The sequence below is a fragment of the Dermochelys coriacea genome, chromosome 3, assembly GCF_009764565.3.
Source record: "Dermochelys coriacea isolate rDerCor1 chromosome 3, rDerCor1.pri.v4, whole genome shotgun sequence".
Classification (NCBI taxonomy): domain Eukaryota; kingdom Metazoa; phylum Chordata; order Testudines; family Dermochelyidae; genus Dermochelys; species Dermochelys coriacea.
The window spans coordinates 111,729,952-111,746,527 of record NC_050070.1 but is presented as its reverse complement, the minus strand read 5'-3'; the positions used below and the strand labels follow the sequence as shown (position 1 = coordinate 111,746,527).

The window sequence follows — 16,576 nt, the reverse complement described above, 5'->3', positions numbered from 1 at the left end:
CTCTGGGATTCTTTCTGAGCTTGCAGAATTTTGGGTGTATGCCCTTTATAAGGAGCTTATTAATTTACTCATGGCATTGTGTTGACAGTGTTGAATTTAGTGACTCTAGATCATGAAACTTTATTTAAATCTACAGTTTGTGCAGGTTTCTTCTCTCTCAGTGCTGTAGCAGAAGGCTAGTAGAACTCTCTGAAAGGGGGAGACTTTTCAAAGAAGTGAATGGTAGTTAAATGCCTAATTGCCATTTGTGTCTTAATCTCCTTTTATTTTAATCCTTGAGGGCAGCAGTAGAGCGCAAGTAATATCTTCATGATATCTCTAAGGAAGCAGAATTTTAGACAAATAATTCTTCTTTCCATGCGCTATTATTCCTTTCTGGTGAAATGCACATCTCCTCCTACCCCCAAACTAATATGTTAATCCCCTGGGTGGGGGAAACAGCTGTAAATTAAAAATAAAAAATGAGGAACTTCTCAACCCTTGTGATGGACTGGGTTGAGAAGTTTTTATATAGATGTTTCTTACTGATTATTACTTCCACTAGGTGTCACTATTTTACTTGTGTATAACAAATACCTCCTCAACCCTTGCAGAAGGCAGCTACATAGATATTTAATCAATAGCTTGCAGAAAGACAGGTTTCAGAGTAGCAGCCGTGTTAGTCTGTATTCGCAAAAAGAAAAAGGAGTACTTGTGGCACCTTAGACTAAAATTTGTTTGAGCATAAGCTTTCGTGAGCTACAGCTCACTTCATCGAATGCATTGAAAGCTTATGCTCAAATAAATGTTATTCTCTAAAGTGCCACAAGTACTCCTTTCCTTTTTAATTGATAGCATAATTCATTTTGTTTTTTAAGGCAATGTAGGACTTTATTCTTTCCTCCCACACCAAACTTATTTTTAAATGAGTAATGTAAGGGATGGAATATTAAGTATAACTGGATGTTGACGTTGACTAATTATGTGTAATATACAATGATTTACTGAGAACCCATTGCTTTGTTCAGAGAGAAAATGTTAGCGATATTAATGCTTTTCAGGTGTGAGGAAACATTGATATGAGTAAATAGGAATCAAATTGAAGTCAGCCTCCTAATCATACTTTCCTTTTTTTATGTGACTGCATTTAAACACCGTTTCTCAGTAAATTTGTGCAACCACATTATCAGCTTACAATAGCATATAGTGTTTTATCTTGTTCACCTAAAATATCACTGTGACTTAGTTATGACATGGTTGGGAACTAATTTTCATTGATTGCTTCATATCAGTTTACTATATACCAATATGTCTTGTAAGTCTTTAAGTTCTGATTCCAGGTGATAGTGGTGGTGATTGTTTAAATTTATCCTTAAAAAGGAGGCTATCAGGATTGACAGGATTCAGTCCTAAACCCAGTGTACCCCTGTGTAACATTTATTATTATTAAATTATCCCCCTGATAAAATATCAGGTCCGTAAACAGAGTGCTGCAACAGACTTAAAATTCTACCTCAAAGATGGACCAAAAACAAACATCACTGATCTTCAAGGGTATATGATACAAATGTGCACATTATACCATCCTTGTACTTTACTGATATCTCTTATAAGGCCAGCATTAAAAAGCGTAATAATTAAGTCTCTATTCAACTCAGGAATAAGAATCTCTGTATGAGATGTAGAAAGCAAGTGTTTTATCTTGGCAACATTTATCAGCTGTGTGAAATCAAAGCCACATCAGAATTTTCATTGATTTAAATTTTCATATGTTGACATTAGAAAGACGTGAGTCTAAAGTGACCCTAAGAATTCCTAGCAGGATCAACTGCCAAAATATCTGACCCATCTAAATTCAGGTGATGGAAGTTCAATCTTCCCATACCTCTATCTTGTAGCAATCAATAGCAATTCAGTCTTGGTTGGGTTGAGGCAGAGCTTATTCCAAGCCATCTAAGATTGAATTTCACTCAAACAATTAGACAGCAGGGAGACTTTCATAACAGGCTCTGGTGTAAAGGATAAGTAAATTTTGAGAACTGTATGAGTATCAGTGGAAGTCCAATTGTAGTAACTGCTGATAGACACCATACAGTAGAACATACAGATAACACAACGAATTAGGCCCAAAATAGAACTTTGAGGGTTTTCTTCATTGTAATGCAGTGGTCTCCAACCTTTTTTGTTCAAGATCACTTTCTGAATTTAAGATCAACCCAGGATCTGCCCTGCCCCACTCACTCCATTTTCCCCCTTCCTCCGTTGCTCACTCTCCCTCACCCTCACTCACTTTCACCAGGCTGGGGTAGGGGGTCAATGTGGGGGGGGGCAGGCTGTGGCCAAGAAGTTTGGAGTGTAGGAGGGGGCTCTGGGCTGATCCTGGGGCAGGGGGTTGGGGTACAGGAGGGGGTGAGGGCTCTGGGAGGGTGTTTGGTGCAGGAGGGGGCTCTGGGCTGGTGCAGAGTGTTGGGGTGCAACAGAGGGTAAGGGATGTGGGCTCTGGGAGGGAGTTTGGGTGCAGGAGGGGGCTGGGGCAGGGGGTTGGGTGCAGGAGGGAGTGACAGGTCTGGGAGAGAGTTTGGGTGAAGGAGGGGGCTCTGGGCTGGGGAACAGTATTGGGGTTTGGGAGTGGATGAGAGGTGCAAGCTTTGTTTGGGAAGCACTTAGCACAGGTGGCTCTTGGTCGGCAGCACAGTGGGGCTTAGGCAGGATGTATATTAGTCAAACCTTTATCTGCTCATAAACTCATCCAGATTCTTTGTTCTTTAATTAGAAAGGCATACATGACTGGTTAGAAAGGTCTGTAGATGGATTAAATACTGGAAGAGCATTTTATCGGCTGGGTTTTATTTCACAACTTTTTTAAGTTTGCCTTCTTCTCAAAAATTAAACCAACATTTGTACCCAGGGAAAAAAAATCAATACAATCAAGATTAAAAAAAAATCCATTTATAAAGTGCTCTGAGCTTTTAAAAATCTATCCTTTTAGTTGTGTGTGGCCTTTTTCCCCCAGGGGTATTTGTGTTTGTTTTACCCTAATGATAGAGGGGTGAGTGTAAACTTTGATGTAATTTTTTTTTAACACTGGTTGTAGAAGGGAAAAAAGGTGAAAAACAAATGCTGGGGATTAAAGCATGTAGGAACTTTAAATTGCATAATACTGACTCTTTGTGATTATTCATAGTTTCCAAGGCCAGAAGGGACCATTGTGATCATCTAGTCTGACCTCTTGTAAAACAGAGGCCCTAGAACCTCCACAAAATAATATCTAGAGTAGATCTTTTAGAAAAAAATTAAATCTTGATTTAAAAAATTCCCAGTGATAGAGAATCCATCACAATCATTGGTAAATTATTCCAGTAGTTAATTACCCTCTGTGACAAAGTTCCTCCTTTATCTTGGTGGGTCTTGCACTTATTGGCGGATTTGCTTACCTTGAAGCTTCAGCTTGGCCGTTTTTTGAACCCACAGTCCAGGTTGACTCCTCCTATGTCTGACCAGGAGTTGGGAGGTTTGGGAGGAACCCGGGCCTACCCTCTACTCCGGGTTCCAGCCCAGGGCCCTGTGGAATGCATCGAGAGCTGTCTAGAGTGCCTCCTGGAACAGCTGTGCGACAGCTACAACTCCCTGGGCTACTTCCCCATGGCCTCCTCCCAACACCTTCTTTAATCTCACCACCACACCTTCCTCCTGATGCCAGATAATGTTTGTACTCCTCAGTCCTCCAACAGTCCACGTTCTCACTCCCAGCTAGCTAGCTAGCTAGCTAGCTAGCTCCTTCCTTCCTTCCTTCCTTCCTCTCTCTCTCTCTCTCTCACACACACACACCACAAACTGAAGTGAGCTCCTTTTTAAAACCCAGGTGCCATGATTAGCCTGCCTTAATTGATTCTAGCAGCTTCTTGATTGGCTGCAGGTGTTCTAATCAGCCTATCTTAATTGTCTCCAGAAGGTTCCTGATTGTTCTGGAACCTTCCCTGTTACCTTACCCAGGGAAAAGGAACCTACTTAACCTGGGGCTAATATATCTGCCTTCTATTACTCTCCTGTAGCCATCTGGCCCGACCCTGTCGCACCTCACAGTTAAAAACTTATGCCTTATTTCCAGTCTAAATTTGTGTAGTTACAACTTCCAGCTACTGGATTCTGTTATACCTTAAGTCTGCTAGATTGACGAGCCCATTATTAAATATTTGTTCCCTGTGTAAGTACTTATAAACTGTGACTAAGTTACCTCTTACCCCGTCAGCAGCTCTCAGTCATGGCAGTAGTGGCTGCATTCCTTCTAAGATCAGGAGTGTAGGTTTATCCCTATCTAGATGACTGGCTTGTCCAAGGCTGGTCTAAATAGCAAGTGCATAGCATTACCCTGATCCAGTTGATGATCTGGGAATGTTGATCAACACACAAAAATATCCCGTCTTCCCAGGCTAGAGGATAGAGTTTATAGGGGCTGCACTGGAATCATCTCAAGCCAGGGCCTTTCTTCCACATTCCAGGCAATTCGATCAATTGTCATAGGTCTGCTGGTCACACCACCACCAAACTATTTGAGGCTTCTGGGTCACATGGCCTCTTGCATCTATGTGGTTCCCTATGTCAGACTGTGGCTCAGAACTCTGCCAGGCTGGCTGGCATCTGTTTACCCACCAAGCTGCCATCAATTGGACTCCGTGGTAAGAATGCCCTCCCATGTTTTCAAATCCCTAGATAGGCATTTCATTTGTCCACCCACAACCAACTTTCATGCTAGGGCCAGATGCTTCGGTCCTCGGATGGGGAGCCCATTTTAGTTCTCTGCTGGGTCTCTGGTCCTCAGAGAACTTAGCTTTACACATCAGTGTCAGAGAACTGAAAGCTGTGCCAAGTATTTCTATTGCAGATCAGGGGAAGCAGGCTGTTAGTCCTCACAGACAACATAACAGCAATGTTTTACTTCAACAAGCAGCGGGGAGCCCACCCTTCCCCACTCTGTCACGAAGAAGCCCTACTCAGGGAGCGCCGTATTGCCAGCTCAGTAGATCTAGAAGCATCTTATCTTTGGGGTATACAGAATGATTTAGCAGGCTACCTGAGCAGATGGTTTGAGTCACCACAAGTGGTTTCTTCACCTAGTTGTGGCCAGATACATTTTCTAGTTGTGGGTTTTTCCCCAAGAAAAGCTATTTGTGACAAAGTCCAACAGAATCTGTCAGCAGTTCTGCTCCCTGTGGGGCCACAGCTTTTTATTATTGAAATGGCTCTGGAGGATAAAAACTAAGAGACATGAATGCTATTAAAAGTAGTTTATGAATTATAAATTATTGCTATCTCACTTCTTTTCTTCAAACTTGTTTATGTAGCTGTGTAGCTAGAACTTTTTCCTTGCATTGCCACTTTACAGTATCTAAATAATTTGAGGCAGCCCATGAGAAATTGTGAAAGTAAAGACATCATATAAACTGATTCAGTAGTTTTTTGTTTTATATATACCCCCTTGACCTTGTATTCTGTACTTATCTTGTGAAACAAGCATGTTTTAGGAGGTACTTCTGGGGGAGGTGGCATCTTTTGGATTAGACTTAAAGGTGTAATCCTGATCACTTGCAATAATTAAGATCTCATGGCAATTCTTATATGAGAGGGATGTCCTGGCTCAGTATTGATTGGGTAACTTCATTCCACCTACCTATTTTCTTGGCTTTGGTTTCAAGTGGATATGGTAGTTTTCTTCCCTTCCTGTTTCAGATTGTTGTGTTGCTGTGCGCTGTACGTTGTTGCTGTATTTCAGTGGGGGGTGGAATGACTGACGTGAATATGATGTGCATGAAATATTGCTACTAAAATAATGTGTAATTTTGAATAAAATGCACTATATGAATGGAAGGTGTTTGTTTAAAAAATAAAACCCAAATGAAAACATGCCTCTTTTTTTTTTTTATTTGATTGTTTACTCCTCCACCTCTTTCAAAGATAAATAGTGATCAGAGAAAGGAAGCTACTTGGAAGTGACAGAAGAGAAGGAACAATGCCTAATGAAGACTATAAGCTACAGCTCATGAAAGCTTATGCTCAAATAAATTTGTTAGTCTCTAAGGTAAAAAAGTCTCTAAGGAAAAGTCCTCCTTTTCTTTTTATAAGTTGAAAGAGTGGCTACAGTTTTGTGTATGGTTGTAGATCCAGTGCCATGTGGGAAAGGAAGTGAATGATGGCAAAGTTGAAAGGATCATTAACACGGCGGTTGAAGTCATCAAGAATTAAGATGGAGGATTGGGAAGAGAGGAAAAGGAGGACCCGGAATCCAAGTTAAAGAGGAAGTAGGATGAGGAGACGGGAAAGTTAGTCAGCAGATGGCATAAACCTCAAGGGGAAGGAGGGAAAAGAGTTAGAAATGGGAGAGCAGGAAGCCAGTGCTTCTGCTATTGAGAGCATGATGAATGGGAATACTACCTCTGTTGCTACCTTCTCCTTTGACTGGCTGCCGTGTAGGGGGAAAGCTAGTAAGAACAAAGATGGAGGAAGTGAGAGAGAGCGACATCACAGGTTGTGGCTGCTTTCTAAAGAATAAAGCAGGAGCCCCAGAGGGAACAGGAAAAAAAGGAACTTGAGCAACTTAGACTGCACTAAAGAGAGACAGAGGGGTTACTCCTGGGGGAATTCTGTGTCTAAAAATTCTGTGCACAATATTTTAAAAATTTTCAAAATTCTGCATATTTTATTTGTCAAAATAACACACTATAATCATGCTAGTTTCAATTATTTTGGTAATTTATTTCAAAATACCTGTCAGCAAATATGTCTGTAATAATACAGATAACAAAAAAGATTCAAGTTGCAGGCCAGAGTCTGAAACTGTACTCAACCTGCAGAGCAGGGTTAGTGCAGGGCCTCCCACCCCAATCTCCATGGGAAGCAGGATCCACCCCACCCAGGTGAATAAACTGAAATAACACAAAAATCAAAAATACCACCAAAAATATGTAACAAAAGAATTTCATGAGGATCTCCTCAAAATAATCAAATATAAAATGTAAAAATGATCTCAGACTATTAAAGAAAATAAAATGAAGTAAAATAATCTATTATCAGTGAAGCCTTATAGTGGAGGCCTTATATATAAGTAGATTTTCACTATAATCAGAGTATGGTTCAGAAAATGTTGTTCAAATGGCCAAAATTCATTGTCCATTATCTCTAAGTCACTTTGAGTAAATTAATGTTCAAAACTGGTGCACAAAGTTTACAATCCAAGAAAAAATTTCCTTTATGCCTGTTTCCCCCAGAAGATAAACTCTGTAGAAGCCAATCTCAGTGCTTGGTAAAAGAAAAGCAAAGACTTCGATATAAGCAGTGAGGCAAGTGCAGTCTTGTTAAATGAGCACCAAGCTAGGAACCAGGAACTCCAGGGTTCTCTCTGGAGACACTCACTTGCTGTGTGACCTTGGGCAGGAGGTCACTTAAGCTTTCTGTGTCCTTGTTTCCCAGTATATAAATGATATTTCTGTACTTCTGCAGAATGCTGTGCAGTCTTGTTAGGGGATGATGTTAAAGCCCTTTGAGCATATTAACTTTTTTATAGTGCTAAGGATACTTAGCATGGTGAGTCCAGGGAATTGGACTTCCTTATACTTGTACCTTTAACTAATTAAGACTGTTTGTTTTTAATTGAGGGAATGGGACAAAAAGAGAGCATAAAGGGAATAGGAGACTGAGAGCAAAATGTCCAAATGCAAGTGGCTACGTGTAATGATTCCCACCCGCTGAGTGTGATGGGGGTTGTGGGTGCCCAACGCCTTGGAAAGCTGATATTGGACCACTTCCTAGTGCCCCTTCAGTTGAGTTTTGAGGCAGGGGAGTGAGTTAGCTTGAAGGGCTCCCTGGCTGTTAGCCCTTGCGAAGGTGGAGGCAGTCAGTGGCCAAACTGTCCCACAGCCCCTCAGAGACCCGCACTGTCCCTGGGGGAGAAGGGATCATACACCCAGCTGCCTGGTGCCCTCAGGAAAGCGGCCTGAGGAGCACAGCTTGCACCCAATCACCGTGTTGGATGTACCCTGGTGCCCATTTCCTCTGCCTGACAGTGTCCCCCTGAGGAGCGGGGAGCCAAGCCGCAGGGCACAGCTCCTCTCCCCTGGCAGCCAGATTCCCCTCCTCACCGGATGTCTTTTGTGCCCATGGGAGCCTCCAGCACGGCTGGGATGAGCCTGAGCAACAGCAGTCACAGCTGCCGCCTCCAGGCTCTTGGGTGCCCACCACCTCCATGTTTCGTGCCTGGCACTGGCAACGCTGTCCCACACCTGCATCCTCTTCCTTACTCTTCAGCAGTGCCAACTCCCATTCTTCTATGGGTGGGGGGTGGGGGAGCAGTAGCAAATTCTGCATGAAAAAATAAAAAAACAAAAATAAAATTCTGTGGGGAACGTTAATTCTGTGCAAATTCTGCATTGTGCAGTGGCGCAGAATTCCAATGGAAAAAGGGGGAGGAATAAGAGCAAGAGGGAGAAAGGAGTAAAGTGAAAAGGCCAGTGTAGAGTTGGAGCAGATATTGCCAGAGGTGAGGGAAAAAAGTGCAAGAGGAAGAGCTGGAATGTGGTGTTAGAGTTGGGGAGGGAAGGCATGACTCGGTTAATATGAAAGAAGAGTGAAGGTTGTAGAGTAAACTGGAGCAGGAAGGGGTGAGGGGGAAATGATATAGTGATGTGGAGAGTTAGGATGAATCGGTGAAGAAGAGTGATAAGATGAGAAAAGTAAGCATTGAGAAAGCTGAAGCTGTTGAAGAAGGCAATCAATGTGGCTGTTTAGTGGACAGCAGTTAGTAATCATTTATTTATTTTAATGAATGTAATATTATATGCTTTATATGTATAAATCCTTCAGAATGTCAAAGGAATGTTTTGGAATTTCTAAAGAAAAATGTTTTATTTAGGGTTGTTCACATTGTAAAAATGGACTTCAGAAAGTTATCCTGAGTAGGTTTGATGCAAGTTTTAGGCTAAGCTCTGTTACCTTTATTGGATCACTAGCAGTCCTTATACAGGAAAGTTGTTCCACATCTGCAGGACTGGGGCCATTAACCTTCCAGTTTAAATAAGTTTTGTAAATAAACTTAAAAAAAAGAAAAGGAAAAAGGAAGCTGTTGCTTACCAATGATAGCCCTAACCATCATGTATTCAGCTGGTTTATTTGTGTGTGTTCATAAATGTCATTGTTTTTCTACTTTGAGGGTACTTTTGATGTGCTCTGCTGTCTTGAAATATTATTTAAAAGCATCAACACAAAAAAACAATGAAAAATATGAAATAAAAATATGCATAAGGACAAGAGTCATAACGTTTAAAGCTATAAGCTGGTCTCAATTACCATATTTTAATGGAAGTTGCATTGTATCGTTGCATATGGAATATAATTTTTAAGCAACATGGGAGGGAGAAGTGTTTTTCTCTCTTTTGCTTTTACATTCCTTATTTTATATTAAAATAATAACCCATAACTAGGGGAAAAAGTTCTGCATGCAATGTAGAAAATAAAGAACTGTTAATGTTAATCCTAATCATTTGCATTAGTATTTCTCATGTGCTCTCTTCACAGTAGATTTCCTGTAACATTTATTTGTCTCACATATGTGTTCACTCCCCATGATTAAGACACCATCACGCAGTAAGCACTAGTACATTGAAAGTAGTATACATCGGCTTAATTATCTAGCTACACAAGCAACAAGTAAACTGTTCTGTTACCTCTTAGGACAAGCAACCATTCTGTTACCTCTTACCTCTTAGTTATTCAGTCTCATTTTTTACAGCTGCAGGGAGCCTACTGAAATATTTTCCTTTTTTTGCCCCTATCAGTTATACTTTTTAAAAAACCGAATTTCACTGAACTGAGATATTCTCTGTTTGTTATTAGACCTTATTAGACCCTAGCCGATTGTGTAATATCATCAAATAAGTGTCAAGATAGAACCCCTAATTATATTTATAACTTTCTTATGCTCCATATTAATTCTTTAATAGAAAAAACAGTGTTTTCATCTTTCTTTAACTGTAGATTTGATCTGCAGTTCTGAAAATTGATCTTTGTATCAGAAGGATAGTGACAGATCGGTCATTATACCAGTCCAATAACAGAGAAAGTAAATGGATATTAGTATGTGATTTTATACTTTAAGGATGATTTCTTGAATGTTGTTGCATTTGTGAGAGATAAGTATTGCTTTTTATTATTGATTGAGCCACGTATTGTATGTCTAACGTAAAGCGTTTTTTTAAAACAACAATTTGAGATTCCCACCTCATGATCATAACAGGAGCTTAATTATGCCTCTTGTGAGGCTGAGGCAAGATGCACTACCAGCAGCAGCCATTGGAGACACAGTACCTTTTAAAATTGCGATGCTTCTTGGGTGCTGTGGGGAGCATCCTGTGTTACACCCCTATAACAGACATAGCCACTGCTTTCCCTTGAGCTGCCATACTGCTTTCTTGTGTCTCACCCAGTTTTTGGGACCACTAACACTGCTGGTGGAACTAGCTAGTACACCTCTGTATGCTTTCCAGTGTTGGAATTTGGATTGTGTTGTACCCTGGTTTGTGTCCTTTTAGCCATCTCCCCTTTCTAGCATCCCCCTACAGGAAAAGGCATAAATTAGCCTTCTGACGCTAACCTTTAAAAATGACAAGTGAAAGCATTATTACAATGAACTGGAAAGACTCTTTATCTGTCAAGACTTGAGTTTTCTGTTTGCTTTGGAACAGTTGACAACATCACAAATGTGTAAATGTAGAAAGGAAGTTGTGTTTTTGTTGTGGTTCTGCACTACAGTAGTGGAAGTGCAAATGTGGATAGGGCTCCCAGCATTTAAGCACCCTGCTGAAAACAGGCCTACACAACATGGTACTTAAAACCTGGTGCGTTGTCTATTCTAGATTTCTTTACCATGTGGGGAGCTGAACTGATGATAGCAACAGTGGAAAATTTTAGGAAAAACCTCTTATTGTAGATGAGGCCTTCTTTCAGGTACTAGCGATATCCTCAAAAGTTGCAGAGGAAATGCAGAGCATTGAACTCAGGTACTAGCAGAGAAGAGACATACGTTTGAAAAACAAATGGTTTCATCTATCTATTTTGCAACCTTTAAGTGCTTGGAAATATCCTGGTGATGATTTGGGATCCTCTATAGCTCTTATTATTTCTTCTGTAAAAAGGTTTCAGTGATGGTGGTTGCTAAGCTTTTATTTTGTGGTTGTGCCTAAGGCCAGCCAGATTGGGTGATACGAATTGTATTATGCTGGGTGTTCTCCAAACATATAATAAATGGGAGTCTGTCATAGAGCAACCCCACCTGGACCGTCCCCTTTCTTCAGGCTGTGACACAACAGGCAAACCTGCCTCAATTTTGCCTTTCAGTATTCCCAGTAAATCCAATGTAGGCTCTCTTGATTAAATAATACCCCCTCTCCCCCCCTTTGGGGCTGGTTTATTACCAAAACACAGTTCATTGAATCCCCAGCAAAATCTCAGATGTATTCCATGTCCCACACACAGTCCAAGCAGTCATTGCAATTCAAGACATCTTGTCCCTGGACGCCCCACATACCATGCACCGGCACCTTCGGCCATGCCCAGACTCTGTCAGTCCCCTCCTGTCCTTATACTAGGACAGCGACCACAGGTCTTCTAACAAGAGTGCAATCTTGCTCTTCCCAGGCGGAACCCCACAGCTGCTCTGCTGGGAGAGCATCTTTACCAGGGGAGCATCCATCACTCCCCATGGGCTTCTCATGATTTCTCTGGATCCAGGGCTCCAGCCCTGGAGATGTCAGTGAGTAAGCCCCTCCAATGGTTCCCCTACCTTCAGCTCTCTCTGGTCCTTGGCTCCAGCTCTCTGACTTAAAGCTAGCAGGCAACTCCCTCTGCTGCTCCTCCCATCTTCAGCCTCCTCTCCTCTCTGGTTTGGGATGTCAATGTGAAAGCCCCTCTTGCTGCTCTCCTTGCTTTCAGCCTTTCCCCAGGAAACACCTTCTGGCTCTAGCAGTTCTCATCTGCCCTTCCTGACTCTCACTCAGGCAGCTCTGATTCACCGTCTCTGATTCTCCCTTTTTCTTTATAGCATCAGGTGCTTCCCAACCATCTTACTTGGGCATGTGGAAGCACCTGTTCTGGCAGAAGAGAGCTAGATCTATTTCATTTACTGAGGCCAGCAACCCTGCAACACAGTCCCTGTTCCAAAGACCTTACATTCATATCTACTTTGATTTCATGTAAACAGTGTTGATTCACAAGCTGTTATGTTGCTGCTTTTGTTTCAGGTAATGGGCCCCATCATGACCGCTGCTGTGTCTACAATGAAAGCAACTTGGTAGATGGAATTTACTGCCTGCCAATAGGACACTGGATCGAAGTCTCTGGACACACTGATGAGATGAAGCACACAACTGACTTCTATTTTAATATTGCTGGCCATCAAGCCATTCACTATTCCAGGTAAAAAACAAACAATGAGAATTCTCAAGGGCTTGTTCAATCCAGGCAGCTAAAGAGGAAATCTGAACTGAAAGGATGGATAGAGACTTAGACCATATGGTGGCAAATGGGAATTCGTGGGGAACAGAAAGTAACGACCCATTCACATACACAGAGAGGCAACTCAGAAGGCTAAATTTACAGTCCCTCAGTAAAGCTTAATGCAAATTAACTGCCCCATAGCAGGTAAGAATCAGATATGTCTGCATAATGGAGAGATTTTGAGTTCAAGCCTACTTTCATTGAAGTCAGTGGCAAACTCCCACGGAGTGAGAGTACTGATCAGTAATTGAAGGTTAAAAACTTTATAGAGCCTTTATAGTTATTCCAAAACCAAGCATAACAAACCCAGAAAACTCACAGTTAAGGTTATACTTAAAAGAAACCCAAATATATTAAGAATGAGAGTGCACAATTAAGGCACCCAAACAACCTTAATGTTGCAATGTAGTGATGCCGAGCAAATGAAAGGAGAAGCAATTTCATTGCAAAGACTGTGTGTGCATTTCAGGTGGCATCCTGTTAGCTATGACAAATAGCCACTGTGCCAGAGCACAAGCTACCTTTGTGGATTTGCCACAAGGAATTCCTCTCTTAGAGATCTGCAGGTGGCCACATGGAGCTCTGTAGGTATTTTTACTAAGCATTACCTCCTTATGCAAGTTTCATCCAGAGGTTTCCTTTGGAACAGCTGGTCTGTGATGCAGCATAGTTCCTCACACCTATCTCCTTGATGTGATACTGTTTGTGAGTCACACACAGTGAATACTCATAGGGACCTGCACTTGAAGAAGAAAGAAAGGTTTCTTACTTTATAGTATCTGGAGTTCTTCAAGAAGTGTGGTCTCTATATGTATTCCATGACTCGCCCTCCTTCCTCTCTGCTTTGGAACCTTACTATAATCCACAATACAGTAAGAACCGGAGAGGCAGGCAGGCAGTCCGTGCCGCCTCTTTTATCCCCAGTTTGGAGCATTAGCAGGCACAGGGCATAGGCACAGACCAGCGGACACTGCTAGTTAAAAATCTTTCAGTCTCAGGCACATGGAGCACACCCATAGTGAGTGCTGAGAGGGACCACACATCTCAAAGAACTCCAGTTACTCAAGGTGAGTAACCTTTCTTCATGAAAAAATGTTCTTATTCAGAATATCTGCTCCTTGTTTATCTTTGACGTCTGTTGGTTTAATTTGATGGTGGAAAATATTTTTACCACTCTGTGCATTACAGAGCTAATAAAGCTATGGAAGAGTTAACATGGTTCTGTAAAGCCTCAGACAACATCCAGAAATTTTCAGCTGAGCTGTGATTGCAGAATTTTTACTAATGGTGATAACTGTAGAGGCAGAAAAAACGTAACCTGATTTTTAGTTTCAGGTTGAATTGGGAAAAAAGTGAATGTTTGATTTTTAAATGCGCAGTTTAGATAGGGAAGACTAGTCATGGAATCCCACCATTATTTGGCAGGGGCAGGCAGGGTTTTATAGACATTTATATGTACTTTAAATACCATGGAGTTATTTCAGTCAGTGTAGAATATAAGTGAAGGTTCTGTCCAGTTAAAATATTAAACAAGTGACAACATAGTCGTGGTTATTTGGAAGTGTCATGTAAATAAAATCTTTTCAATTTAAAGAATAATATGTACTACTAATCTTAAACTTGTTTACATCTGTTCTCTTGTTTACTTAACAATAGAAATAACCTTTTATAGAATAGTTTAAAAAGTCACTTTATTTATGTGTGCCATGTATATCTGTGTTTGGTGTCATATCAATTTGTCTCCCTCATCTGGAGATGTATGATGACATTACTGATATCTGCTGTCAGGGAGAGAGATTAAATGCAGGAGATAGTTTTTAAACAATTTATAATGTAGTTATTTTAAAAAAATAAGTGTGTGTGTGTGCATGGGAGGAATGAGAAAGATGACCACATTATGGGAACAGAACCTTATCTGTGTATGCTGGGTTCATTTATTTAGTTGTCTTTAAAATTGTGCCTATCCCCAGCTCTGGTGCATGAACAAAATTTTGTTCCAAACACATACAAATCAAAATTGGATTCTCACCAATGAAAGACCTTCCCTAACCTACCCAATTGAAACTCTCTTTTCTCATTAACTTCCCACTGTCAGCCTTTTCCCACAGAGCCTAGGGGCTTGTCTTCACAAACATTCAGTTCACAGCAAGCTGGGGTGTGAATCTACCCCCAACTAGCCTGCCACAGTCTAACCATTCATGTGGCCCCTGCTGACATGCATTAATAATCTGCTAATATGCTTTGATCTAGACCTGTGTTGAGGAGGACTAGATCAAAGTGCTCTAAATCTCCCTCCTCATTAACTTCCCACAGCTCGCCCCCACAAAGCCTAGCTAAATGGATAGGCATTGCAGTGTGGCTTGAAGGTAAGCAAATTCAGACTGGGGGAGAGAGAAAACAAGTTTCAGAGACAAGGGATCCCCTCAATGAGAACACCTTGTCCTCAACTTCCTCAGGTGTAAACCTGAGGACTGCTAACTCAGATAACTCAGCTGATTTCAACTTCTGTGGTATTGCACAAGCAGTCTAACAGTTTCTAAAATAAGCAAGGCCCGACCTTTTATAGATTCAAACCAGCCCCTTGAATTGCAACCTGAAATGTATGGGAAGCCAGTGCAGGTCAAGGGGCATAGGTGTAATATGCTGCCTGAGTGAAGTACTGTTGAAAAAGCAGGGAGCTGTATTCTGTACTTCCTGACATTTCTGACTGGTCTTCAAGTGTTGTTCCATGGAGAACACATTGCAATAAGCCTCAGAGTTGACAAAAGATATAGGGGAAGGCAGGTGTGGGGGTGGGTGGGGAGTCTGCATCTAGAAAAACAAGTCATAAATGGAAAAGGGCACTGTTGGCTACTGCCCCTTCCCACCAGCCCCTGATATTGGTTAGACATTGGGACAACCAGTCAACTTCAACATCTGGATCTGATTAACTAGAAAGGTCAGTCAGAGGAGGTTGCTCAAGAGCAATGGGGCAAACTCTTTTGGCATTTAGGACCTAAATTTGCACCTTCTGCGTGGCAGTGCATTGCTTTGCCACTAAACTACTGGCTAGTTTCATTATGATGCCTGTTCTAACCATCCTTTAACTATAGTATACTATATGTGTACACGATATGTTTGGATGCATAAACATACAGTTATAGTTGGCACGGAAGGATTAGATTTTTATTGGTAAATGTCAATTTCACCATATGCACAAAAATGAAAAAATATTTCCATTTAGTCCCAATTTACAGATAGGCAAAATAAGAAACATGCTGCTTAAGAACTTATTAGAGTTTGATTTAAGGATATTTACTTCGTGTATCTTGACATGATTTTGACAGTTTGTGTTTTAACTGTTATAAAGCTTTAACTTTGCATCTCAACATCTACTGTCATTAAATAATTGTCTGACACTCCCCCCCAATTTCCCACAACTGTGAAAATATAAATAGATAAAAAATTGAAAAAAATACATAAATCCCATACTTTTGTGCTACTGTGAACATTTAAAAATGCTTAAAAATAAACATTGATATTATCATTTAATTCTGCCAAGCCTAGTTATAGTTGTTAAATAACATTCACAGGCTACTGAAAATTTAAGAGTAAGACCAATTTTAATTCTAATACTGCATAACAAAAATATATAAATAACAAAATACAATTAAAAATAATTTCAGATAAACTATTTAAGGATAGTAGTTTCTATTTTGATACCACCTTATATCTGACTGATGTTGAAACAATTCTAAACATTATTTAAGCCTTACAACATTCCTGTGAAGCAGCTTGTTTGACAGATGAACGAAAGTGGGCAAGCCACTTATTTTGTTTTCTGAATGCAAACAAGAAGTGCTTATTCACATAGCCCTAGACTTGTCCACTGTCACATAGCAAGTCAGTGTCAGAATGGGGAAGGAAGTTGGGACTCCTGGCTCTTAGTCCTGTACTCTAGACACATTTCTGGTGAATACCACAATTATAAGCAGTCCGGTATTACAGAGCAGATATTATAATTTTGATTGACTAGAAGATCATAGGGCAATTTGGTTTAGGATTGTCCAGTGGTGGA

The 16,576-nt window shown here is 40.9% G+C and overlaps 1 protein-coding gene across 7 annotated transcripts in view; it reads left to right on the top strand.

The window, feature by feature from the left end:
* EPM2A (EPM2A glucan phosphatase, laforin) overlaps positions 1 to 16,576 on the top strand; it is a 105,336-nt gene that overhangs the window by 62,729 nt on the left and 26,031 nt on the right. For 4 of the 7 annotated variants that reach the window (XM_043511149.1, XM_043511146.1, XM_043511148.1 and 1 more), the window contains one exon: positions 12,261 to 12,438. In XM_043511149.1, the coding sequence (XP_043367084.1) occupies positions 12,261 to 12,438 (178 nt within the window). The remainder of the gene's footprint in view (positions 1 to 12,260; positions 12,439 to 16,576) is intronic. The other 3 variants (XR_006280022.1, XM_038393894.2, XM_038393892.2) reach the window with 1 other exon arrangement.